General features: G+C 39.3%; 1 protein-coding gene across 7 annotated transcripts in view; it reads right to left on the reverse strand.

Moving 5' to 3' along the window:
• Positions 1-27,604, reverse strand: part of LOC102219889 (neurexin-2) — an 813,998-nt gene that overhangs the window by 553,744 nt on the left and 232,650 nt on the right. For all 7 annotated transcript variants that reach the window (XM_023346052.1, XM_023346050.1, XM_023346051.1 and 4 more), the window contains one exon: positions 18,674-18,691. In XM_023346052.1, coding sequence (XP_023201820.1) covers positions 18,674-18,691 — 18 coding nt within the window. The remainder of the gene's footprint in view (positions 1-18,673; positions 18,692-27,604) is intronic.

The following is a 27,604-nucleotide window of genomic DNA, read 5'->3' on the forward strand; positions in this document are numbered from 1 at the left end:
AACCAAAAATGTGAACTCTGGTCCACCTACAAGCCTCGGTCTCAGATTGGTTGAAGTAAACCGTAGCGTGGTTTTAATGTATATGTAAATACCACGCAGACTGGAGGTTGCTCCAAAAGCAACAAGTGGGCTAACACGCAGGGCATTCTGGGTAAATACAACCAAATTGGTTTGGTTGTATTTATTTTTGGTTGTATTTATTTTTTTCTATTTTTGGTTGGTTTGGTTGCTAAGCACTAGCAGGAGAAATATGTCCTGGTTTTTTACCGACAACAAAAGAGAAATCATACACCAGCTGAATTCTGGTGTAGGAAACACTCCATTGTTGTTTACATTCCCCAAAGAAGGAAGTTAGGTCACCGTCTTCTTCAGTTTTTGTGTCGTTTCCTTCAGTGGTTCTTGGTGCAGCGCCACCACAGGTGAGGAGGTGAACAGGTTACTCAAAGGTTTTGGTTTGTTTGACACAGTGCAGTGTGAAAGAGAACAGCAACAGCTGACAATGTAAGGAATGTTGCAGCTTGGTTCCCAATAGAACCGATTCTACCAGACTATCAGGTGTGAAAACATCCGTGGAGTGAGTAATACCTTTACTGGGGACTTAATAACTGGATGCAACACAGATGCTGGGGTGAAAGCAACACAAGCAATGAAGAACACAAAAAAGAAGCGTAAGATGAGAAAATATACTCAAACCAATAAGCTAAACTCAAAGTCCAACAGAACGTGATAGACGTGTCCTTTCATATCTACAAAATATTATAAAATAAAGAAATAAACAGGGATACTGTAAAAACGAGCCAACAGAAGGAGTCACAAAGAGCTTCAGAAAACGTTTTGTTGTCACTGAACAACTATGACGTCCTGTTAGGTGTTCGGGTTTAACCCCACCTTTCCAGTCAAAGTCCAATCTTCATCCCTTCTAGTCGCACCAGCACATTTCGAAAATGTTTAACTGAACCCCTGATGTCCCTCAGCACAGCCTGTTTAACACACATCCCGTCCAGCGAATAAACATTAAGGATGAATAGCTGCGCCATCAGCCGGGATGCTGACACGTTGTTATTCCCAATCAGAGCAGAGGCTGCAGATCCAGCCTCGCCACGGCCAAGATGATTACAACCTGCTTACAGCTGTGATTACACAGGAACCAGGAGGGGTGTGTGTTTAAAGTAAACCTGGGATAAAAAGAAAAATCTTCATAAAATTAAAGTACTTCAGCAAACACGCAAAAATAAACCTCATTTGAGTTTCCTAACTGGTCATAAACATGGAGTTCGGACATCACAATCGAGGTGAAATCCTTGGTCAGAATGTAAAAATGGGTTTAAAACGTCTGATTTCTGATGTTCCTTAAATGCCAATAGCCAGCAAAGACTTGTTGGGAACATTTTATCTTATTTGTATTTCAGTTTTACAACGGACTGCTAGAGCCACGCTAAGAAAATAAAAGAAATAAAATTACGAGAAGTCTCAGTATTATGAGAAGTTGTGGTATTAAGAGAATAAAGTTGAAATAAATTATGTGAGAAAAAAAAGTCAGAATGTTATGAGATTAGGTCATTGTATCACAAGAATACAGGAACAAAGTTGCAGTGTTACAAGAATAAAATAATATGAATATGTCATGAAGAATATGACTGTTAATATTCTGACTTTTTATGTTCCTAATTTTATTGCAGTAATATGAATTTATTATCACATTATTTTGACGTTATTCTCGTAAAATGAATTCATTCTTGTAATACAATGACTTGATTTTGTGACTATATTCTTGTATGTTTATTCTCATACTGTTACCACATTCAAATATTATTTCAAGTTTCTCCTGGTAATATTATGAATTTCTCGTAATATTTCAACTTTAATCCTGTAATATTACGACTATATTCTCAAACAAGTTTATTCTCATGTTATTTCCACTTTATTCTTGTGTTATTTAGATTTTGTTTTTGTAATGCTACATCTTTGTCCGACTTCTTTCTAGTAATATTATGACTTCATTCTCATACAAGTTTAGGTAACACTTTGACGAGTTGTGAATAAGACTGTCATGAAATCATGATCTGACATAAATTTATTATAAAAGTATTACTGATTAAACTTTAGCTTTAATAGCAGAAAGCTACATAATTTTTCAAATTTAGTCAGTAATACTTTTATAACAAATTTATGTCAGATCATGATTTCTTGCTTAATGTCAAGATGTCATAACAAAGACATTTTGAATAATGTCAACTTTGTATTAAAAGTGTCATGATTTACCGAATGACAGTTTATGACAACAATCATAAATATTCATGAAGACTTATTCATGTTTATGACAGGTGTTATGTCATGCTTATGACGGTGTCATGACAGTCTTATTCACAACCCGTCAAATAAAGTGTTACCCAAGTTTATTCTGGAAATATATTATTGACTTTTTTCCTGTAATTTTTCATTAATTCTCATATTGGTTTTTCAATGGCCTCTAACACTCCGTCATATATTTTGCCCAAATATAATTTTCCGATCGCGGAAGCAAACCTCATCGGCTGTGGTGAAAAAGACCTCGACGGCACATAAACATTCAATTATTCCAACATTAAAATCCCACAATTCCTTTATTGCATGCAATACATGCCTAGCGATGTATTGGAAGTGTTTTGTGGTGGACAGCCAGCAGCGGCATTATGAAAGCAGCAGCACCACCCACTCTGCAGGAGCGTGTTGTTGTGGCGAATAATGAAAGCACTGGCTGCCATTACAGGGAGAAGCTAACTGTCAAACCTGGCTCAGTGCAGTCTGATTAACTTCAGCTCTGATGCTATCTGACACTAATGGTGTCCACGGTGTCTTAACAGTTGCAGGAAAAAAATTATAATAACGAGGGGAGCCGTGCTGCACTACTCCAACCGCAGCCACCGTCTAACTCTAGTCGCCGTAACGCTGCAACCAAAGGAGAACATTTCACTTGTTTTCTTCTTCGTTTTCACAGCGCGCTCCTGCCACAAGGTTATTTCCATAAACTCTGCCTCGGGCGCCGTGCACCAACCCTTCTGAGAACAGGGGGGGCTGCTTTCACTTCCAAAGCCTGTCAGAAATTGCCACATGCTTAGCAGCTTCTGGTAAAAAACAAACCAAAACAAACAAACAAAAAACTGTCGGAGTGGAAAAGCAGAAACTAAATACCGGACTCCCTTCATTTATCAGGGCAAAAAGAAAAGAAAAAAAGAGTTCTGCTCCCACACAAAGTATTTCTGAACTGTGGCAGAGCGCAGCATCCGTCTACTTCAAGTAATATTCTAGACCGAAAGTTATTAAAGCATAACATCAACTTTTACTTTACAAAGTTGGTGGAAAATACAGAATTTAGTTACTTAGTAATTTTAATGTTTAAAGAATGTGCTTCCTAGGTGAAAAGTGCTATTTTACAGCCCAATAACTTCAGATGTTAAAAAAATGCCATCTATATCAAACATGATTGAAAAGACATTTTACTGCCCGATTTACTCCTTGAAATTGGGCCTCTGTCTCTTTAAGAAGCTCCTGCTCTTTCTGAAACTCCGCCTTCAAGAAGTTGTCACAACATGACTCCTCTATTAACCCTTTAGCAACAATTTTACCAGCGTTTCACTGAGCAGTAGCTCCTATAATGAGCTCAGCAGATGTTCCACCAGGTGTTTGCTAATTGCTGCCGGCTAGTCTGAAGGAGTTGGGTGGGGGAGTTGTGGGGGAGGGCTGCTCTGTGAGGCGGAAGCTTGGAAACTTGGAAACTGCAAATCTGAGGAGAAATTTCGTCCTCGAAGGCGGGGCTAGGTTGCACAACAGGATGGTTGCCATGGGAGATTAAAGGATTTCTCAAACATGCATGAAAGAATCAAAGCAACAGGCCAGGTATGTTTCAAAAGGAAGTTTCCAAAACATCAAATATTGAATATTTGATGCACCGAGTTTGAAATTTTAGTACTGTGACAATCCTAGTCTCTTGTTGAACACTAATCTATCAAAAATCACAATGTCTCAGGGTCAAAGTATATTTTTTACTGGTTCCACTAAAATCTTCTATTAATAAAAATTTGATATTCCTAAAGCGGCCATCACCCACACACCCTCTGACTAATTCTTTATGAATTGTTGTAACGCCTGAGCTGTGGAGGGAGCCTGGAACTGTTCACTCCCACGCTGTGTGCAGAATGGCCTCTCAGACACATCACGGCCTCTCTGTCTCGAAAACCTGAGATCCACTTGTTTCCATCTGGAACTTCTGAGCAGCGCAGACTTAAAATCATGTTAAAAGAAACGGCAGGGATCAATGAAAATGATCCCTGCATGGCTGCATCCTCGGTCCGGATGAGTCAGCGCTCCGGAGGAGAGAGAGAGGCGATTCCTCAACTCCAAACATCAAAGCTTACCAGATTTGTATTTATTATTATTATTTTTTGGCTCTTTAGGAAAAGGTTCAGTTAGATGCTTAATTCCAATGTAATTGAAAATATCACATTGATTTATTCCAAATGTTTTGCTGCAGCCAGCTGGAGAGCATTCATTCAAATAAATGGAAAACTTTAAGTGCAAAGATGTTACACTAGTTAAATGACAGTAATATTACATATAACCTTTAGAGTGTACAAACAGGGTAAAATTGACAGAAAACCTGTTAGAAATTGGAAAAATTGTGAAAATATAAAGCAGTGTAACTTTTGAGCGGGACAGTAATTTTACCTTCAGATTATTTTTATGATCAGATTTTGCCGTTTCCACATTGAACCGCAATTAAATTCTAGAACTATTAAAGCTATTTTCAACTACGACGTTCGACTTCAACTGGACAGATCGACACTAATGCACGCCGCCCGTCGTATGCAGCAATGCTGTTGAGCGGATCAAGGGAAATCACTAACAAACTGCAGTCACCTTTGGTTTTTTTTCCTGGCAACACGTCAAACTGTTTTCAATTCCAGTCAGGGTGGCACCGGGGCCAAACAAAATGGAGCGATATTGCCGTCACCGGCTGTCAACCCTTTAATAACTGAGAGCTTCTTTTCTGTTCTCATATGCTGACAGGAATGCAGATATTACCTCTGCTGGTTTTATTGTCCCCTCTGTCTGATCTCCTCCTCTTGCCCCTCCCACCCTTAGTGCCACGATCAAATAAGATAGCTCTTCTCCATCCTCAAATTTTATTTCTTTATTTTTTTATTTCTACCTCTCAGCACTCTTCTTTCCTGTTACTAAGCACTCGGGCTCTGCTGAGGCTCCTCTCTTTCCTCTCCCCCTACCCGCTCTTCTGATCTGCAAGGCTCCTCGTGTCTCCTAAGTCACTCTAATCTTACAACATCAGCTCTGTAATGCACCTCATTATGAGTGGTGGGCATGGCAATCAGAGTTATAAACCCTCGCTCTCCTCCAAGCCTCATCTCTCTTAAATCCACTTTAATTCGAGCTCCGGAGCGCCGCAAACAGATTCCTGGAGGATGCTAAACTTATTCAAGGCCATGGCTCCAGGATCAGGCAGATTCCCACACATTCCCCAAAGCTTCAGCCACAAAAAAAAAAACACACACACACACATACACGGGTTTGTATGGTGCACACCAATGCTGATGTTATTTAGTCAGTTTCATGAAAATGTCGTTCATGTTTTAGAAGCAGATTTTCTGACTTCATACTGTCAGGGTAGATCCTGCTGTGTAAGGTGTGAAACTACTGCTGCTGCCGCTGTGCAGGTTATTTAACCACGTTTTAACTTAAAAGGGCCAGTATTATGCAATTTACAGGCAAATAGTGCCACTTTATAGCAAAATCAAGCAACTATGTTAACTTTAGTTGTTATAAAAATGTTGTATTAAAAGAAATTTGACTTTGTCATTTAAGGCCTTTGAAATTGGGACTCTCTCTCTTTAAATACCTGTTCTTTCTGAAACTCTGTCTTCAGAAAGTCATTACAACAGGGCTCCTCCATTGACCCTTTAACAACATTTTTCTCTGAGATGTAGCACCTATAATGAGCTCAACTGATGTTTCACATAGAGTTTGCTAATTGCTGTTGGCTAGTCTGAAGGAACTGAGTGAGGGAGGGCTGCTCCGTCAGGTGGAAACTGTCAAGAATTGCGGTGCGGTGTTGGGTGGTGAGGCAGACGCAGTGGACCCAGGTAAGATGAATGATGAATTTTAATTGAAGAAACTCAGTCCAAGACAACGAGCAGCAGGCACATGGACACACTGACAACTAACGGACTAGACATTGACAACGACAAGACATTGACAAGGACCCGACGAGGAACAAGGAAGTTAAACAAGGGAGTTGAATACACTGGAGGGTAATCACAGAAACAAGACAGAAACAAGACACACCTGGGAACAATCAAGGGGAGGACAGGACAACGAAGAGACTCAAGGACAAGGAAAACTCTAAATAAACACAGAAAAACACAGATCCTGACAGAAACTTGGAAACTGCAGCTCAGAGGAGGAGCTTTGTTGTCAAAGGCGGGGCTACGTCCAACCAGGCGTTTAGCAGAGTTGAATGGTTGCCATGAGAGACTGAAGGATTTCTCAAACATGTATGAAAGAAACAAGATAAAACTCTAAGTGTATCTTTGATGAGGGAATAAGATCATAACATGATGGAAAGCTCAAAAAATGTATTTTACCCAAGGCTTCCCCTTTAATGGTTATGTATATAGCATTTCTTATGAACCAACAAACTTTTAAAACCAAACAAATGATAAATTAGAACTGCAGGCCGTTATTAACGGGTTCCAAGCCCAACCCACCAAGTCGGCCCTTTGCCCAGCCTCCAGCTGCATCTCACTATTTTGCCTTTGCTTCAATGGAAAGGTCAAAGTTCATCAAGGGGCAACACAGAGACGCACAGGATAGGCCACCATGCACAAACACTTCTACCTGAAGGTAGAGACTAGTTGATATAGCCAGTCTTGTTTTCAGACTGTAGGAGGAAGCCAGAGAACCCAGAGAGAACCTTTGCATGCACAAGGAGAACATGGAAATTTCATGCAGAAAGACCTCGAGCCCGGATTCAAACCCACGACCCAATATGTTTCATATCAAAGGAAAAATAGCAGTGTGCAGTATAACAAGATAGGCTTGATTTTTTAAAATATATTTTATGCATTTTTCTATGTAAAAAAAAATCCACTCATGATTTTCTTTTTAAATATTGCAAGGTATGAAGTTCACCTTGAGTTCTTTTTCTGTTCTTTCCATAAACAGAATCTTGCAGCCATTGGACCTTTTGGATTTTAAAAGCTTTCACTTAAGCCCTAACAACATGCATTCTATTCCTGCCACACAATGATAGATTAACCTTTGCCTCAGGCCCTGGGGCTTTGTCCTATAGCACAGCAAACGCACTATTCTTCATACCTTGCAAACTATAGCAGGGCCGATAAAACTCAGGCTCTAGTAGTTCTCATAAATAACGTCCAAGCATAATTTATGATAGGTACACATTAGAGGATTAGTATAAGTAGAACAACTTACCAGCAAGTCTAAATCATTACTGACTAATGAAGAACTTGGTATGTAATATTTCAGAAAAACAGACATCTTAGAGATCTACATTTACACTGCAGTGAATAAAAGTCAAGAATATTGTAAATACAATTCTAAAAATCATCACAAAATAGTCCAAATGTTTTATTTACCAGGACAAAAGCCCATTGAGATTAAAATCCTCTTTTTCAAGAGTCCTGACCAAGAGGCAGCAACAAATACAGCAAAGAAAAAAAAAGAAATTGTTAAGCTATAAAAAAAAATAAACAGGTACGTGTTATTATATCGTGCTTCAAAGTTTTTAGTTTGGATTTAAAAGCACTAAAGGAGATGAATTCAGCCAATCTAAGAGTTTCTTTTAACAAGTTCCAAAAAGTGGCAGCAGAGTGAACCAGAGCCTTCTTACCCAATTCAGTTGGAGCAAAAGTTAGAGTGGAATCATTGAAATTATGATTGAAAAAAAATCTCCACAGCATTGCGACTTAGCTGAATTTCCATCGAGTCGAGCAGTTTGAGAAGCTGAGATACGGAGGTGCAATGCTACTTGACAGTGCTGGCTAACGCTTGCAAGGCAGCCAATCCAGGATTGTCAGCTATTTTCATTGGAGTCGATTGGTTGTAGCTTCAAGAGCAAAAATCAAACGTTAGCTTCTGGAGTAGGGCAAAGATGGCTTCCACTGTGTGCATTAAGAGGTTCACACATATTAAGTTATAGCTGGCGCTTTAACTATTAAAATGGGCGGTTCTAAACATTTTTAGAGGAGATCTGACCTATTCATTGTGGGTGGATGTGGTCCTTCACTCCCACCAATACTGGAAGAGATCTACTGTACATACATAGTTTTTGTCATTGGGTTAAAAATGTTCACATATGTTTTACTAGGTGTGTTACGTACTTAGATGGCGTGAATATTGACTGAATGGATGACAGGATGTTTCTGCTTGCTGTCCGACAGTGGCATCGCTTTAGACAGATATGACTGAATCAAAGAGACCCGACCTACATACTGAGGTTGTTGATCACTAAACGAGAATCCCAACGTTTCTACATCAGCGATCAGACAGCAACTGCTCATTTGCGATCAATGAGTTCTTCTGATAGAAGACATGCTTTGACAAACAATGGATTTACCATCTTTTGTACTGTAAACAAAAAGAAGACAAGACAAAGACTTCTGAAAACACACTCCGCCTCGCTAGAAACTGCTTTCAGCACGCTGCGCTTTAGCTAAGCTCCAGATGAATTCTCCCTGCTAAGTGCATAACACGTGCGTGTGCTGGTTCATGTCCTGACAGGTTGATTCATGAGCTTAATCCCTCCAATTGGGTTTCCTATCGATCAGTTCAACTGTGGGGCTTTTGCTGACCGTGGCCTGGGAGCCAGAGAGCAGTTATCGCTAAGATATACATACAGCGCCGGAGAAGTATTAGAGAGTCAGGAATTAGTTACAGATTAAGTTTAATGCTCAACATTTCCATATGTTCTACACATGTTCCATGTTCCTTATCTATACGTCTATGGGGAGAAAAACAATCAATTACCCCAACTGACTCTTTTTGCCTAGTTTCAGTGCAACTTTTTGTTGGCCTACAGATTTCTTTGTTTTTTACTGCTTCATAGTTCTCTACTTTACTTGTAGTTCACAAACACAATATACTAAATAACGTCTTTTTCCATGTGATAAATTATTCTCTTTTCATATCTGGTCAGATCAGATATTTACTCAGTCTCATTCAGTGTGATAGCGACCGTCCAGCACTGGTTGTGCGAGATCGAGGATCTGAAATATTGCGTCTGTGAACCAGCTGATTCTGCTGGAAGCTCCGTGTCTGTCATGATGATGGATGGTCAATCTGTATCGTTTATTTTTTTCCTTTAAGGTTTACACAGAGGAGGACACACAAGGCTTCACTATATGGAGGTTATGAATCGGGAGGAGTACCAGCGGAGAGTTCAGTAACCAACTGTGCTAATTTTGCTTTGATCTGGTTAAAACAATTTCATATTTCACAAATAATAATGCAACAAAAACTGTCATTTATTTACCTCCAGATCATTTAGCAAAGACATAATTTAACAAGATGTATTTTACAGTCTGTGTTTTATCTTACCAAATAAACACAGCTCGTTCTGTTGCAGCATCTTGGTTTCCATAATGTGATATGTCCACAACTCCACAAACCCATTTTATAATCAAGAGATCTATTGAACATACTGTATGAGGAACTGTGGTGGGAACACTTCCACTAATCTGATAATTTGGAGTTAATTTTTCGTCTAGCACTTGTGCTAACTTAGAAAACCTTTCCCCTAGATCAGGGGGGCCCAAAGTGGATCCTCGAGGGCCGGCATCTCGCATGTTTTAGTTCTCTCCCTGGTGGTAGTAACAACCTCCTCAGCATGTCAATGTTCTTCTTAGGCCTTCTAACGAGCCATCGTTTGATCCAGGTGAGTTAAGCCAGGGAGAGACTAAAACATGCAGGATGCCGGCCCTCGAGGACCCACTTTGGGCACCTCTGCCCTAGATGAAGTTTTCTGGATAAATTCTAAAGCACTGATTTTTTGGACTGTTTTGTAAACTTCAGCTGAATAAAACTTCACATCTGTGTTGAAGTTGTCAAGAGTTCTTCATGTAGTTAGACGTTTACATTCATGCTCTTATTTTGAAGTGCATGAAAGACTCTTTATGGAGCAGTTCCTTTTCCTTTCATATTTTGTTTTTTTTTTAAAACATGAACATGTTTCATCTTGTTTCTGTATCTCATACAGAAACAAGTTGAAACATGGACAGTTGAGAACCAGACATAAACATAAATGCGATATCTAAGAGCATTGTGGAACATGTGAATTATAATGTGAAAATGAAATTGGTGCTTGAGGGTTGTAGTCTTTCAAGGTCAGATATAATTAGAATTCAAGCTAGCGCTTTAGCATTAGCTTCCGCATAACAGTGTTTATGAAGCGCTTTAGCATTAATTAGTTGAACTAATATCTATCATTAATGACAAAGGGTTAGCGCAGCTAGCTGTTTAGTTAGTGATGCCCACCACGGATAAAAAGCATGTAAACCACTTTTTTATGATACAATAAGTTACAACTGGATTTGTGTTTGACACACAAGTTGACACTTAACTGGAAAGTGTTTGTCAAGGCAATCAGCTTCATCACTTTGTGTTGTTCTATCACACACACAAAAAAATCCCCCTCAAATAAATTACAGCTTGTGGTTAAGTGACTAAATGGGGGAAAAAGTCAAAGCAGGACATATGGTAGGGCAAGACATTGCGCCAATTAATGTCTGTTGTGTTCTCAGGAATAATAATGAAAAAAAGCATGCTGGGAACTTAGAGAATAAACACAGGCAAGTCACATTAGAGTAAAAAATTGAACGCTGTATGGAATTGTGATGACTTGCGGTAATTATCCGGCTGCAGCTGCTGGTAATAAGCTGAGCGTATTAGCAAAGACTCCATCTAAAACCGTGGAGCTACAACACACTGAGATCACTTCCACAGCCAGAACAAAGATTCCTGATCACATACTTCAACACACTTGGTGTTCCTGTGAAGTGACAGCATCACATTGACCTTTTTTCAGCTCCATTCATGAAGGTAGAGTAACTTTAAGACGGCCATTTTGGACCAAACACCACCTCCAAAGGACAAAATGTTGATTGAGGGCAGAATGAAACGAGAAAGGGCATCAACTAAAAACAGTAAAAAAATTTTCATGCACCAGTCAACACTGTTTCTCGAAGCTGTTCTCCATCTTGTTCTGCATTCGTACACTCACACTGTGTGTTTTATTAAAAAGGACTCCACACCGGTGCAAATGTGAATTAATGAACGAAGACGCCGTCTTTAAAAACATTCAGCCGGCCCCCGAGTTCCTCTTTGAAGAACTCCGATCAAATTACGGCTAATCAGTAAATAGAGGAAGTAAATCATCTCTGTGATGTAATCTCAAAGCAAGATAGAAAGATTAAGTTACATTATTTTTTTTTTAGGCAAGGGATATTGAATCTGAATATTGGAGGTCTGCGCAACTTGTGTGTGATTTGAGGATAAGAGTTACTGACTGCTCATCGCTGTCTTTACAATTACTTTGAGACTAATGGAAGCGGAGCCGGTTAATCTTCGCACGTTGGCCCCAATGTACATCTAGCGTCGCGCCGCATCTCTTATTCCCAGCATGCAGCCTCCGACGCTGCTCTGCTGAATACACTCGGCCCGGCCATCACACATTATCAGCTCGCCATCGTTTATAACAATCCAATGGAATTCCCAAGCAGTCGAGGTATTACGGTTTAATTTATTTGCTGGAGACGGGGCCGGCATGAAATACGGAGGCAGTGGGAGTGAGTGATTGCCACGACAGGAATTTCTCTAGACTCAAAAAAAAAAAAAAAAGGCTGCAGGGTTGGTCCGGACACAATCAATGTTTACTATGGCTGAAAACAATCTCCTTATAGTTTTGCATTTAAAAAAAAACCAAAACAGCATAATATCATTTATAAACAAACCCACAGACAAGCACTGGAAGATACATTCCTGTGTTGTAAAATTTCAAGCTGTTTCAATTCTAGAGCTTCTAGTTCTATGCTAGTTTTTATTTTAAACAAGTCATTTTATGGCATGAAATGTCAACCTAAATCGTCCTCTCTCTGACGATAGGACTGTAGTGTCTACTCTTTTTTTTTTTTACAATATATGTAACATCAGGAATTAAGTGTATCATGTTATATCAAATATCAACTATTATTATTATTAAAAATAGATGCTTTCCTGTCCTGTCTGGTCAGGAATATGGGCACAATATCAATTTCCTTCTCCTTCGTTGCTTACCCCATTCCTCATTGGCTTCTTAATTTGCACCTAAAGAGCAGAACAGCGAGCTGCCAAAGCCTCCGCTCACACTCAGTTAATTAAGTGGCTTTTATTAACACCACCTGGCCGCTGCTGACCCCGTTAACATCTATAGAAGCCATAAGGGTATAATTAGTTCCCCACCCACCCCCCAACGCCTCCATCAGCATTTTTTCTTGTTAAAGTTTATTTTAAATAACTGTTAAAATGCTATATGTTACTGATTTGAGGTTGTATTTAATTAACTTAGGACCCATTTAATATCAGGTGGTTTTAATTAAAACCAAACCATTTTGTAAAATAATAATAATTTTAAAAAAATAGTCACTTCAACCCAATCATAAATATTGGTTCATATCTATCTACCAATTGGATTCTATTTGTAATACAACTAAAATGTGTCATGCTAATGGTAAAAAAAAAAAACAGCTCACAGCTTTGAGCTACAGAATTGGCAGTGATCCTTTCTCCTGAGAAAGCATGTGGCGACAGTGGACAGTCTATCAAATTTAGCTGTTGACTCATAATGAGCATGAACATGGTGACAGTAAAAGAACTTTCCAGAAAGATTGTGTACTTATTTTCCCCCAGTGACTATTCCTATACAGTACTCGGCAATCCTACTAGAGATGTAAGAAAGCGTTTGAATAAATTTAGATTTTACTTGCAGCAGCATAATCTCACGCTGTTTTTCCTCTTGACAAATCCAACCAAATTGTGAAAATAATACATTGGTTTCAAATCATAGGTGCTAAGGATAAAAAATAAAAAAGAGAGAGAGAGTAAAAACTCTCCTGCTGCACGGCATCCAAAATAAGTGGGAATAACTGTCAGAAAAAGCAACTAAAATTTAAAAAACAAAATCTGATTAAAATGATTCGAACAAAAACAAAACTGCTTCCACGATGGATGTAATGAAGTAAGATGATGAGATCAAACGCTCTCTTTGCTCTTCCAGGCAGTCGAGCAAAGGTAATTAATAAATTACAAAATTTTATTGTATTTTTTCCTGGCTGCATTGTTTAATTAGATCAAATCTAGCGTGTTCGATTCTTCCCATCGCTGAGGTTTCAGACTGCGAAAGCTGCACCCTCTCCCCACGCGTTCCTCCGTGTTTGCAGACTCATTTAATGCTCTCTTAACCAATGCATTTTTAAGACACAACGAAGCATAAAATGACATTAATTGTGACTCAAATGGAGGCAATTGAGTGTCCATTAAACAGTAGCGAGCTAAACTGGTGCCCTGTGGTACGGAATGAGAGCCAGACATCGTGAGCAGTAATTATCTCAGGTAGCTATATCATTACTGTCCTGCTCCTGGTATGTAGCTGTGGCCACAGGCTCAGAGTTTTACTGTTAGCTCCTCATTTTGTTGTTCTCCTCCGAAGCTGAACCGCTTACCGCCGGTGAGACACCTTAAATCAAGGCTGCACTCCACAACGCTCCGACTGTCTTAAGTTAATCCCCGTCACTGGAACTGAACTTCTTGAGTTGCCAGGTGACTACAAACCTTCAGAGCGTGGCGTTTTTTATCTACATAGACGTTTTTATTTTGAATTCAGGGGTAATTGTCTGAACAAAAGCATCAATGAAAACCTCCTCTTTTGATCGCAGACGATTATGTACCGTCTGATGCTTTGTTTGGAATCTGAAGCAGTTGTTACTGACAGCAAACTAAAGTCTTAGATTGTCATAACAGTACAACGTTTACATTTGTTGCACAGCAGGGCGCAATGTCTGAAAACGCAGAATTGCATTTCGATGCTGAAGTCTTTGTTAGTTTCACAATGAAAAGGCTTAATGGGAAGGCAACAAAAGACTTAGAAAAGCTATTGTTTTCTTTAAGAGCTTGTAAAAGAGAAAAAAATGCCTCACTTAGTGTCACCCTCTGCCTGTAACTTGTGCCACTCATCTCTCCTTTTCTTTATCCAGAGTATAGCGGTGTGGCTCACTGGACAGAACCAAAGACCAATCGCACTGTAGCATCGTTATAGGAAGACCTCCATCGGGTTCCAGAAGACTTAAAGATTCAGTATTCAGTTTCTATGCTCCTCTAATCTGCAACAAACTTCCAGAAACCAAAAAAAAAAAACAGCTGAAACACTGAGTTCCTATGAATCAAGTTTAAAAACTCACCTGCTTGGAGTTGATTTCGATTCAGAATAAGTGGAAAACTGATCAGTGTATTTCACGTGTGTTTGCTCGATGCATTTGACAAAATGTAATGTTAATTGCTGTTTTATAATTGGTCACTGTGTGACGTTTTCATGGTGCGAAGCACGTTGAACTGCCTTGTTGCTGAAATGCGCGACACAAATAAACTTGACTTCAAAAAACAGAATAAGTGAGAGATCATCATTGGACGAGGCTCGAAACATGAGCAAGATTTATATGGTGCAATGAGCGCCACCTTGACAGCGTTTGAATCTGTATATGTGACAGAATTTAGTTTGCGACACAACAATGGACAACATCGAGCTCCTCCATCCGCTCATCGTTACATCGTTACGGGACAAAACAGCAGGAGCAGACTCAGTGGAATCCACTGAAGAATTACACAGAAAATAATCAAAAAAACAGCAACAGACTACTGGAGAGAATTAGCAGTCACTGCGGCAACAATGAGCCAATCAATGTCCGACTACACGTCTAGAACCGGATCACAAAGGGTTTTGAAAAGGTGAACCCGGGTTTGACCCCAGGTCAGGTCAGAAAGGTCCAAATATCTCCTGCCTAAAATTTAGCAAAGGGGTATTTTCTTCTTCTTTGCAGACAGTAAGTATTTAACATAAATGGGTATGAAAAAAAAAACGTGACTGGGAATTCTTGGACTTAATTATACTCGTGTGAGACGCGGTGAAATTTATTAAGGTTTTCGCAATTCAAAGTCTCGTCTGCATCTCGCAAAAATATTCGCAGGCCTTGAACCGTTTCACACTCTGTCGTGTTTGAACAACAGTCTTCAATATTTATTCAGCGTTTCATTCAGCTTGAACAGAAAGTAGTTTATGCTTGTGAAGTGGATTCATAATATATTTCATGTTAGCTTCTCCTTGACACAATTTTGGTTTAGACAGCTAAAAGAAAACACCCAGCTTTCTTTCTACTACGCTTCGACAAATAACAGCCTAACAATTAATATGTGCCTCGTTGGAAAAGCATTTTAAGGTTTTGCTGTTTATCCAAATCCAATACATTAAATATAAATATTTAACAATGTAATTATAAGCTAAATGGTCTTTTCAGTCAAGTAAATGAGAACGTAGTTGACATAATTAATAAAAAAATAATATTTTACCTTTACAAACAAATTGTTTGTGCATGAAAAAAATCTTCGGTGTCTATATTTTTTAAATATGTTGCTTTTGAAAATCAGTCGTAGCAAAGAAAATGTCTTTCTTTTTGACAATACAAATACAAAAATATTTAAGCTACAATCTGAATAAAAACTATGAAACATAAAATAGGTAAGTGCATAAACATTCAGCCCCTTCAAAGTGACTGACCTAATTCAACAGAGGTCCAGCCAATTGGTGCTAGTAGTCCAACAGTAAGTGGTATGTAACTGCAAGGAGGTGATTATTTTTTATAGACACTGTACATTTACTTCATCTCACATATACTTATATCTTTTAAACAGTTGATAATTCAAAGGAGCAAAGAGCAGAATGAAGATTAGGTTCATCTGCCATTAACAGTTTGCAGAGACTTTCCAATAGAATTAATAACGTTCGCCATTGTTGGTGCAAGTAACTCAGACCCTGCGCTACACAAAGTAAATACAGTAGTTGACGCTTTCTAAGAGAAGGCTAATTTTGGTAAAATAATTTTAAAAAGAAATGCAGCAAAGGAAAAATGTTTGGGTTGCAGATCCAAAGCAGAAAAAAGGAAATCTCTACCTAATGTGAAATATTCCCTCTGATAAAGATCAGAACAACACAAACTTTAAATTAGCTTTATGATTTATCTTGTTATAGTTCACAACAAAAGACAGAAACTCTAACTCCTTTGAAACATAGAACATGGTCCAACACTTACATTTAAACTGCATGATCATAGGCCTGCTAAATAATTACTAAGTATTGATGTACGGAGAACAAAACATGACAAAAATCAAACTAAAGAAAGCATGATTGGTTTACGACTTTGAACCTGAAAAGGACGGCTGATTAAAACAACTTTTATCTGAAAAACTACAGAATGTTCTCTTTAACGAACGTCCTGCCTGACCAAGTTTTAATTGGTCTTTATTCCTTCTCCCATCAGTGTCCCGTAGGTAGGAAGAAACCATTGCGGTATTTAAGCATTTCTGCCTTCAAAACCACCGGGATGAAAACGTTCCAGACCGAATCTGTACTCGGCCGCCTGCAGTCACACAGTACGGCGCATTAGTATTCTGACAGCGTCAGATCTCTGGGCCAAAACACTCAGTGGACAAACCCTGACAAGCAGACGCACATTAATAGCTATTCATGAGTGAGAATCGGGAGACATGCTCGAATTGCCACAGCGCAGGGACTCTCGGGGAGAAAATATTCACCACACAATTGGTTAAAAAACATTTTTTTTATCATCGGAAAATAACTCAGTGTTTTTCTCATTACAGGCAACACATTCTGCTCAGCAGTAGATTACTGGAGCAAGAATATAATGCACTGTGGGTACTGGAGCAAGACAAAGCTAATTATTAAGAAGCAAGCAATAACACTGACACATCACTAAAGCAATAGTTACAAAGTGCTATCAGCTAGACTTTTAAACTCTTTCCATCTTGTGTGTTTACTGTTTGAGAGGTGTTGATACGTCCCATTAGTCTGTCCAGTGTTGTGCTTCCCTCGCCCATCGCCTTGGCTAGCACATTGTGACATGTCAGCATGTTGCAGATGAAGCTTCTGTGACTTTTAGTAATTTCTTATCAGCTGTCGTAAGTCTAGCAACACAACAAATACAACTTAAGAGCGGCTTGAAATGTATGCTTTAAGAGCTGCATAAATTCGAAGGTCCTTTTTGAAAACCAGAGCGACGGCAGCATGGTGCCCATAGAGACCGAGCAATTAACCACTGGGAAGATTAGGCTCTGTGCCTTCCTACTATGAACAGCATTCAGATACTTGAGCCAACCGAAATAAATAAATCAATCTAACCCTGAAATTAGCATGTAGCAAGCCCGGAAGGTTTTGAGTTTGAATATTAGCCCACAGAGGAAACTTTGCGACAGCTTCCTGAATATGAGGACAAAAGAAGAGCAAGCGACTTTATTAAGAGCAGCGGCAAAGAAATCAGTAGAACTTCAGAGGTAAATAGGGAACTACTGGTAGTTTGTCTGCTTTAGTTTAAAATTAGATGATTTAAATCAGTCGGGAACAACATTAAATCACAAATCGTAAACATTAGTTCCGCTCACGCTAAAGCGCTACACCAACAGGGCATTTAGTGGAAGTTAACATGCTAACTTCAATTCAAATTACATCTGCTCTTCAAAGACTTCAAACTTCAAGCACTTATATAATTTTGACATCCTAATTTTGTATGTTCTGTGATTCCTTTAGCCATTGTATTTATGTTTGCATCTTGTTCCTGTATGTTTCTTCTTTCAAATATAGTTAAGGAAAAACATGAGAATGTGATGAGAGGAAACGGAACTGCGGCAAAAAAAAAGGTCTTCACCCACCTTAAAATAACGAAAATACAAACATCTAACTGAAGAGTTCAACACAGACAACAACAGAACGTTTACATCACAGCCAAGTACATTAGCGCTACAGAATTTAACCCGGAAAAAGAATTCCGGGGAAGCTAAGTGCGCTAAACGTTTTCAAAGTTAGCAAAGGCGCTAATCAAAAAATATTTGCTAATCTGTTAGCACTTTGGTGGATTAGCTGAAGTGTGCACACCCTTGCTTTCAATACTCTTGCGTCTTTTACGATTCTGTTCTCAATAGAGACAGCCCAGGTGCCAGCAGGGATAATTGTACCGCTGTTTCAGAACTTCGTCTGAAAAACATGTTCAAGCTAGCAAAACAGGCTACATCAAAGAGCGGCGGCACACATAGACCGATGCTGAAACTGAGAAGAGAGGAAAAGGCAGACAGAGAATAATAAAAAAAAAATCTCTCCAACTCTTCATGACATACACTGAATTCCGTAGGTGGAAACAAAACCTTATAAAGCTTTCTTTGAGTGCATGAAATGGTTCATACGAGCCTGCCTTTAATATCCAATAAAGACGAGCTGTAACTACTCAGATAGTGTGGCAAGGAGCAGGGGAAAAAAAAGCAGAGGAGAGGCACAACATAAAGAAGGACTTACCAACTAGAGATGAGTCACCTGCAATGAAAGAAAAACAGAAAAAAAACAGTGGATTAGTCTAAAGGGTATAGCAAAAATATTGTTCACACCTGCTCATCAAAGGGAAAGTCACAACTAAATGAGGTATAATAGCAGAGTGAGAAAACGGAGAGTCAGAATGTAATTAACATTTCATGTCTAGGAGAGCGCCGTTTCACATGTAAGCTGCAACACAAAGCTGCTAATTGAGACGGTGGAGGGAAAACAACCATCATCATGTTCTGACAGCAGCATTCATATTTTCCTTGTGAGATAAGACTTAAAGGTCAGAGGCAAACCTTTCAGGCAACGGCTCTCCTCTCTTTACGTTTGTCATTCGTCCACATAAGAAACTCATTATGAAAGTCATTTTGTTAAAACAAGCGTCACGGTAAACGGAAGACTCTAAACATGTTGGTTTAGTCGAAACAAAAACATCGAAGCATGCACTTTCTCGTGGAACACAGCCACAAGATTGAACAAAATCACATAAAGGGAAGAAAAAGATTCAAAGTTGATAATGAATAATATTAATAATACATCATTTGTCAAAAACAGTGTGCAAAAACAAATCGCTCCATACAGAAAGACATATGTGGTAAAAAATTCATCAGCTTGTGCCCAGTGACTTCAATTAAATTAAAAAACAAAAACAAACCAAAAAACTTTCATCGTAAAAGAAAATTAAATGTCATAACTCATATCATCTGAGTCTCTTCAAAGAGTCATTGTGGATGGTGATGGTGTGAGCACAGAGGATCTCCAGTAGCAGTCAGTCTGTCCTCAAGTCTGATGAGACCTCTGACTGAAGAATGTTGTTATATAACAGTCTTGTTGCTACGAAATGCTAACAGCTCAATTTCTGAACAGCGGAGATAATATTCCACAGTAACATGCCTGAGATGAAAATCTGTTGTTGGCGAGCACAGCTAATCCAGCTCATTTGCTTTTGCTGCGTCTCTTTTTAGGGTGCATTCACACCAGCCCTGTTTGGGCCACTTTAGTCGAACTCTAGTTAATTGACGGTTCGTTTGGGGGAAGTATGAATGCAAACTCTGGTCTGCCTAAAAACCTCAGTCGGGTTGAAGTGAACTCTGCTACAGTTTAAATGCACATCTGAACGCCAAATGAATGTTCAAAAGCAGGAAGTGGTCTACAGCACATGGCATTCTGGGTAAATGCAACCAAAATAAACACGCAAGTCTAGCGCTAGCTGGAGAAATGGCTTGTGAACTTTTTTACTACAACAGAAAGTTGAATTTAGTGTCTTGTTCAGAGGATTTTGTGTTGTTTCTTTAAGTGGTTCTTGATGCAGCGCCCCCACAGGCGAGTAGGCGAACAGGTTTATCAAATAGTTTAGATCTTTTAATAAACAGCGTAGTGTGAAACCGAACCACATCAGCTGAAAATGCAACAAATGGTGCAGTTTTAGTCCTCAATGGAACCTAGTCTACCAGACTATCAGGTGTGGAAAGAAACTAAATCCTGGCAGAGAGATATTGGAGTCACAGATATCATCTTTCCTCTTTACGATTGATGAAATTGTAAAGGGAACTTCTTTCTTCTCCCTCTGCCTTTAGGTCCTACTCCGCATCCATAATCATTTTAAACTCCCCAGTGATTTGAGGTCGTAATTTATGTATTATTTTAGGGTTTGAAATGCTAAACAGCTGCTCCTAATTTTAAAAACAATACCAGCTTTTAAAAAGAAGTAACAATTGTCTTGCACTCCTATGTTTGTTTTGGATTTTTTATTTATTGTTTTTTATTCAGCCATTGGTTCCAAGTGTCTCGAATGTTACTGCATCGGAAGAAAATCCCAACCCTTTAAACTACAGACCCAGAGTTCCTTTATTCATTATTTAGTGACAACATTAGACCCAGCGGACCACAGTGGGCTGCCATGCATATGGGCACGATTGATGCCATTCAAAGCCCGTAGGTGAAAAGAAGCTGTTTCGGTCCCAATGCATGAAGCAGAGGAGCCGAGCAGGGATCCCAGCCAGAGCAGAGGCACAGAAGGTTCGTCTTTATGTTGCCGTGCCAAACGTATTCTTGGTCTAAGGTCCAGACTGAGGAGCAGAGGCGGAGCTTAAATGTCTGAAAGAGCAGAAAAAAAGGCCACTGCAGAAATAGTAGAGGACACCTGAAGTCTCCCAGGCCTCGTTTGTTAATATCCTGGACTGTGACAGGGGTATCGCCACATCCCGCGTGATATCCGGGCACTCTGCTCCTTTTGACACGGAAAAACATTCCCTAACACACGGCTTACTGCTAATGTCAGGAGAAGGCAGTCTGCACGCACGAGACGAGGAGGCAGAGATACTGGAACGGACACGAAGAAGAGATAGCCGCTCAAACATATCTCATCCATCATGTCTCCTCAACTCTCCCAGGCCACCGTCGGCCACCGTGGGAGAAATAAAGTTGTTGCAAGGCACGATACCAGTCTCTAAGTAATATAATGTCATGGCAGCCGGGTACAGACACAAGGCTGTGGCAGCCGCCGTCACGGCGCAGGTCACAGAGCTGGGGTAATCATGTTTTACTGAGGACATATTCTAGAGAACTGACAGGACGCCGAGGAAAACCTATGAAGTCTCTAGTGGGCCCTTCGGGATGGTAAATAGCGGCAGCCGGATCCCAGAAGAACCGTAATACTCACGAAGGCGTTCCTTGAAGGAAATATACCTCAGCCGAGGCCGGTGAGCTCTGGGGACGTTGAGGGCTTTAGTGTGCCGAGCCAGAACCTCCTTGTAGTGTGTGGAATCCATCACTAGATCAAACGATGCAGCATGCTCTCTCTCTTTTGTCTACAACAGGCACTGATCCCCGTCTGCCCCTTTGCGTTCCCCCTCCTACTAAAATCAGCGCACATTTCCCTTTTCTGATTCTCTTGCCTGGAGGTATTTGAAGAGAACATATGGAAAAAGCTTGACTCAAAAAACCTAAAACCATTTCTTCTTAGTTTTGATCTTTTCCGACATACAGTAGGTAACCAGGTGCCAAACATAGACTTATTTTATGTAAAAGAAAAAAAAACAGTAACCTCTCCAGTATTAGGATGAATGTGTTTTATACATTATTTTGCTATTAAATAAATCTTTATTTTCAGTAATGTATCAAAAAGAGGGAAAAAGGAAATGCTTAATGTTTTTTTTCCCCCATTGTCAGTGAGTAATTATTTTAGACATTCATCAAAATATTAAACATTACTATTAATGCATCAAAGCAGCTATTTTAAAACTATATTTTCTGATTTCTTTGGAAAATAATTGTATTTTTTTTAAATGGGTTATTTTAGACTTCATTCAGTACTGTAAAAACTTTTCTGACCCCGACGGAATTTTATTTTTCACACACAAGCCACCTCATTCGATTTTTATTTCTTTCTGCCGTTTTATGTGAACTGACAGGTTTGTTGGGAATATGAAATATTTCCTGTGAAACGGTGTGAATGTGATTCATTCTGAGGTTTTTCACTGAATTCATTAAATTCAGACGCGTTGTTAATGTTGTTGCCTCGCCTTTACTTTCCATAAAAAAAAGAGAAGCATAAATCCTTTGCCAGCGCAACTCTAAAGAGACGATATAGTAAAAAGTAATCCCTCAAATGATGTCAGCTGCCATCGTTCTTTTTGTAACGTATAGAACTAAATCAGTTCTCATTAGTGAATGCATGTTGTACATATATTCCCTCACCTTCTAGCGTTGGGAATTTCAACAAGAATAGTTTTTCAAATTCACTAGCTGTCGGTTTTTATTCCTTTGACGGTTTCTCTCTCACACACTTAAAGACCCGTACACACACAATTTAAAAAATTCAGTAGCGTGCTTTACAATGTGTTTAATAGCAGTTCAGTTGAGTAACAACCCGATTCACCTGAATTCTTTCTGCACCAAAATAAGTTTACGTCACAAGACGAACTGGTTCAATTATGTCAAATTACTTAGAAACAACGGTAAAAAATTTTTAGATCAACTGGTGTCAGCACAGCTTCCATTTTTTCTATTACATTATCAAAAGCAATAAAGAGCATTTCCAAAATTTTCTAAAAGACGTCACTTTAGATGGTTGGGTTACACAGATTTCCTGGGTTGCTCTGGTTCCCCCTGGAATAGTTTTTAGCTCTTTCTTTTGGACTGCTGTTATGATGCATAACCATAGCAACAAGGTACTATTTTTACAACCCAAAGCAGCTGACTAGCAACTCAAATAAAACCTGAACTACAACCTGATGGATGCAGAGCAGAGCGAGAGGGAAGTTAAAACCATCTCTTCTATTGATCAGTACAGTCAAAGATCATATAGCCGGGGCGTGCTGTGGTGGCGCAGGGGGTTAGCACGCCCCACGTTTGGAGGCCTTAGTCCTCAACGCGGACGTCACGGGCTCGACTCCCGGTCCTGACGACCTTTGTCGCATGTCTTTCCCCCCTCTCCTCACCCTCCCTTCCTGTCTGCCTACTGTCGAAAAAATACAAGCCACTAGCGCCGCAAAAACTCTTCGGAGGAAAAAAAAGATCATATAGCCGACTCTAATTTGTGACTTTTTAACCGTGTGACCTGATAGAGATATACAGAAGAGCGGAAAAGCAAATGTGGTTGATTAACAGTGCTTCAGTCAGAGGCATTTTAAGATTTGTTGCAAGACTGACTGCTACTGGAATTCATTCCTGCCCACTGTGACGCTTTGCAGATACTTGGAAGACACGAGTTATGAAGCTTTATGTTCCTTTGGGATAAAATCGGATTTTGAATTTAAATTAAATCTGAAAGATCTCCAGAAAGTGAGCTGTTGTTCAATATGTTTAAAGTAAGAGTAAGGAATAATGGGATGAAGTGTACATGAAATGGATGTCATATTGAATCCAGGTATTAAATCATGAAGAATCTGGACCAAATTCTAAGCCCACAGTCTCACACTGACAGAACAACAACTATAATTACTGAGTTCTAATTTTCTCCCTCACTGAGCAGACAAGGAAAAGCTGCTGGGACTCTCCCTTGATCAAAGTCCTATAACTAGTAGCATCCACATCTGAGCAAAAATAAAGAGGAACCTTTGGCTTTTGTCATTTCGGTAGTTTTTCTGAGAGAGAGAAAAAAAGTCACACACATTCACTACAATACAATCATGACTGACAACCTTAGTTTTGTGAGATTTTCAAGTTTCAAAGAATGACAAAACCAAACAGATGGATCAAACTGATGGTGTAGGTTCAATCAAGATAGAGAAATCGGTGCAATAAAAACAACAGAAGACACTTAGCATCAAGGACTGGAACATTTACTACGACTTCCTAATTGGAAGGTTTACGTGGGAACGCATTGATGTCTGACAAAAATTAACCAAGGCAGATAAGCCTGACGCCTCAACAAGGTGCTGAGGTTCTTGCCGACTTTACTGGTGGGTAAGAGGGTTACTACCAACGCTATGCCCTGGAAGCTGAGAGCATTCTGTCATCAACAGCATTCCTCTGGGAGGGGAGAGGGAGAAACTGCTGGCGAAACATGTATCTCCGAACTTATGTCTGCTGATTACCTAGGACTGTGAATTGCATTTGGACTTAAGTCAACATCAACCAACATGTTCATTTGGTCCAAATTTACAAGACATCGTCATCACTGTGGAGTTGTCCGTCCCATTGAGGAAGCCATTGATTTAGCAATTGAAAGGGAAAAGCTGTGATATGCAACTCTTGCAAATGAACCAGAGAACTGATGATGGAAAATGTTTGTGCGTCCAGTGGTGATCCTATAAAATTAGACCAGATAAAAGGTCAAAACACCCTTAGGACTGGACCGGGAATTGTTTGTGCATCCAGTGAAGACTGGTTCCAGGAACCTCATAGCTAGTTCTATCAAAAGACTACTGAAGGAGGTTGAGGTCAGAGGGCAGGCTCAGCGGAAAACCACCAGAGAGCTTGCAACTGCCGCCGCAAGACACAACCACTGACCATTGGCTCATGAAGCCGCCAATGTGACGCACATCGAAATTTGATCAGTCTACAGTGGGCCAGGCATGAGCGAGGGTGTATTGTGATGGAAGGTCAAAACACAACTGATGATGGGTTACACAGAAAGCTGTAGAACAACAGATTACCACCCACAAAAATACTTCCAATCCAACCAAAGAAAAAATTTGCATTCCATGTTGTTTTTAAGGGATGTTTAGCAACTAGTCCAAGCAACCTCAACTCCAGTTTTTGAGTGCCTGTGTCCTGCAACTTTAAATGTATCCCTGGCTGAATTGCCTCCTCAGTATGGAGTCAGATTCTCTAAAAGTTGCAGAATGCTGGCCGTCAAGGACGCCTGATAGAGTCCAAGGAGGCTTACTTTAGTAAAACGGCTGCATTTCAATTTTACAGGGAACTTACTGTAAATGTGCATTCACATATCAGTGAACTCATTTTACAGTTCTGTGAACACAAAATAAAATGATAAAGCATGTCATGTTAAGCTCACACAAATAAAAGTCACACTCCAGTACCAAGGTAAAGCACGGTTTTAGAAAGGTGCAGGTCCAAATCTAACATTTTCTGCCTCCGACTTTTAACAATAAGATGCCAGAGAAAGTGATGGAGTGACCAGAGTTTTCAACAGTCGTATGTAGGGAAGGAGAGCACTTCTTTTTCTCACCCCTTGAAATGAGGTTTCATTCAGTGAGCCGAACAATTGTGCTCCCTATTGGACCAAGTAGACAGGGAGATTCCCTCCATCACCGAGCATGCACAGAACATCTGTGGTGAGAAGTCACATGTGCATTTTTAAAGAGTTGTTTTTGCTCAAGATAAACACTCTACTAAAATTTCCTCCCAGCCAATGTGGAGACTTTGGGTGTGTCGGTGCCACAGCCATCTGAAGAGAGATTACATTATGAAGCATGTGGTTTTCAAACGAGGCGGCAAAGGTTTTGGAAATGATAGGTCTAAAAGGCAGGTTTTCTGTTTTAATCACGATACAACTGGTATTTTAAAAAACCCTCTTCAATCACAGACATGGACTCTCGACTGATAATATTTCAGTGCTGATGCTGAAATAAATTAGATTCTTTATTTTTAGCAAAACAAACCGTGTCATTTCAGTCCCAAATCCCATGAAAAAAAATCTGACCAGTGAGCTGAAAACGAGACTGCATAAGACAGACTTAAGGACTCGGGATGATGTGGGGTGTTTGTGCAGAAAGGAATAGTCAAAGATGTTTTTCTCTAGGACCAACGTTGTCAGATCTCATAGGAGAAGACAAAGTGTTGTCCTGTTAACAAAATGGATGTGTGGAAAGTAATAACAGCCAGTAACCACAATTTAGGATCATAACGACTGAAGGATTCAAGGACCTGGACTTTGAAAAGTCCTCAAAGTCTTGAGGTTTTGTTAACTTATGTTTTAGCTGTTTAGCTTGCTGCTTTCCCGTCAGATTATTATTTTTTTCTTTGGGTTGCGCAACGATCTCACTTCTCCCAAAGAGCTGTTGACGAATGCTAAGTGCTTTTAGCATCTATGGAGGGAGACGGAGAGGGACGGAAAGAAGAACCGCCAAGAAAGACGGCTCAGTACTGCAAAAATCAGAATTGGCTTTTCACAACAGCTCGTCCTCTATGCTGCAACAGCTCAGCTGGAAACTTTAGAGTTTAGATCAGGCCTAAAAAATGACAACCCGATTGGTCAGGCACGTAAATGTTGGGTCTGAGCCCGATCCAAATAACTCTAGAAATCAAAGCCCGCAGTGAACTGTATGCTCTGCAAGCTTAGTAGTGGAACTCTCCGTTTTAAGTTTTTGTTTAATATCTTCCAGCTCCATTTTCTCACTTGTTGTACTTCCTCATCCACGCGAAAAAAAAAAAAAGATAAATTACAACTCTATTTTATGAAAAGGTTTTTTCATACTTCAGACTTGTGTCTGAAAGTGAAGTGGAATATAAAACGCAGCATTTACTCAAGCCTAATTTTAAGTTTGCTTTTTCATTTTTAAAAGTGAAAGTGAAATGTTTTATACGTTGTCTGTTTTTGCACGTAAGCAAAAAAAAAGTAAAACAAAATCATACTTCAACCTTGAGACTAAAATCGATGTATTTTACATTTATTTTACAGTGTTGTATTTTAAGGAATAAAATATTTTATCAAAGAAAAGAAAGAACTGAATTGTTTCTTACTAGCATTTTCTCTTTCATATATTTATTTTACTAGCTTATGTATCTGCTGGCTTAGGTAGAGGCTACTTTTATTTGATTGTTTGAGTAATCAGAATAATCAACAGATGACCTGGTTACTAAAATAATCGGCTAAAATTTTTTGAATGGATGTGCATAAGACTGACATAATGCTGCCATAAACATGACATAACTATTATGAACATGAAGAAGTCTTCATGTTCATAACTTGAAGACTGTTGTCATGAAGTGACATTCAGTAAATCAGGACACTTTTCCTGTGAAGTTGTCAATTTAATGGACTTTTTATTTTAGTTTTAGTACAATGTTGCATTAAGTGTCATTATTTACTGAATCATTTCATGACAGACATTCATGAAGACTCATTCATGTTCATAACAGGTGTTATGTTTATGACAGTGTCATGTCAGTCTTATGAACATCCCTTCAAATAAAGTGTTGCCAAATAATCACGTTCATAATCACTACGCTATTGATCTTTTTATTTTTTAAAAAGTTATTGATGTGTTGTTTTTTTCCATGAATAACTGCTCTCAATTATTTTTGCTTTTGTTGTCCCACGCTATGAAACTCAGATGAAGGATTTAATTCATGTAAAGTCCTTTCCAATAACAACTATAGAGGGCGCTACATCTAAAAGCCTTTTTTTAAATTTATTTTATTTTTACTTCTTGCCGCCATCTTGCCTCGCAGGCATTAAAAAATAAAATAAAATCACATACAACACATACTGTATGCCTT

Source organism: Xiphophorus maculatus, chromosome 14 (assembly GCF_002775205.1).
Source record: "Xiphophorus maculatus strain JP 163 A chromosome 14, X_maculatus-5.0-male, whole genome shotgun sequence".
NCBI classification, from domain to species: Eukaryota; Metazoa; Chordata; class Actinopteri; order Cyprinodontiformes; family Poeciliidae; genus Xiphophorus; species Xiphophorus maculatus.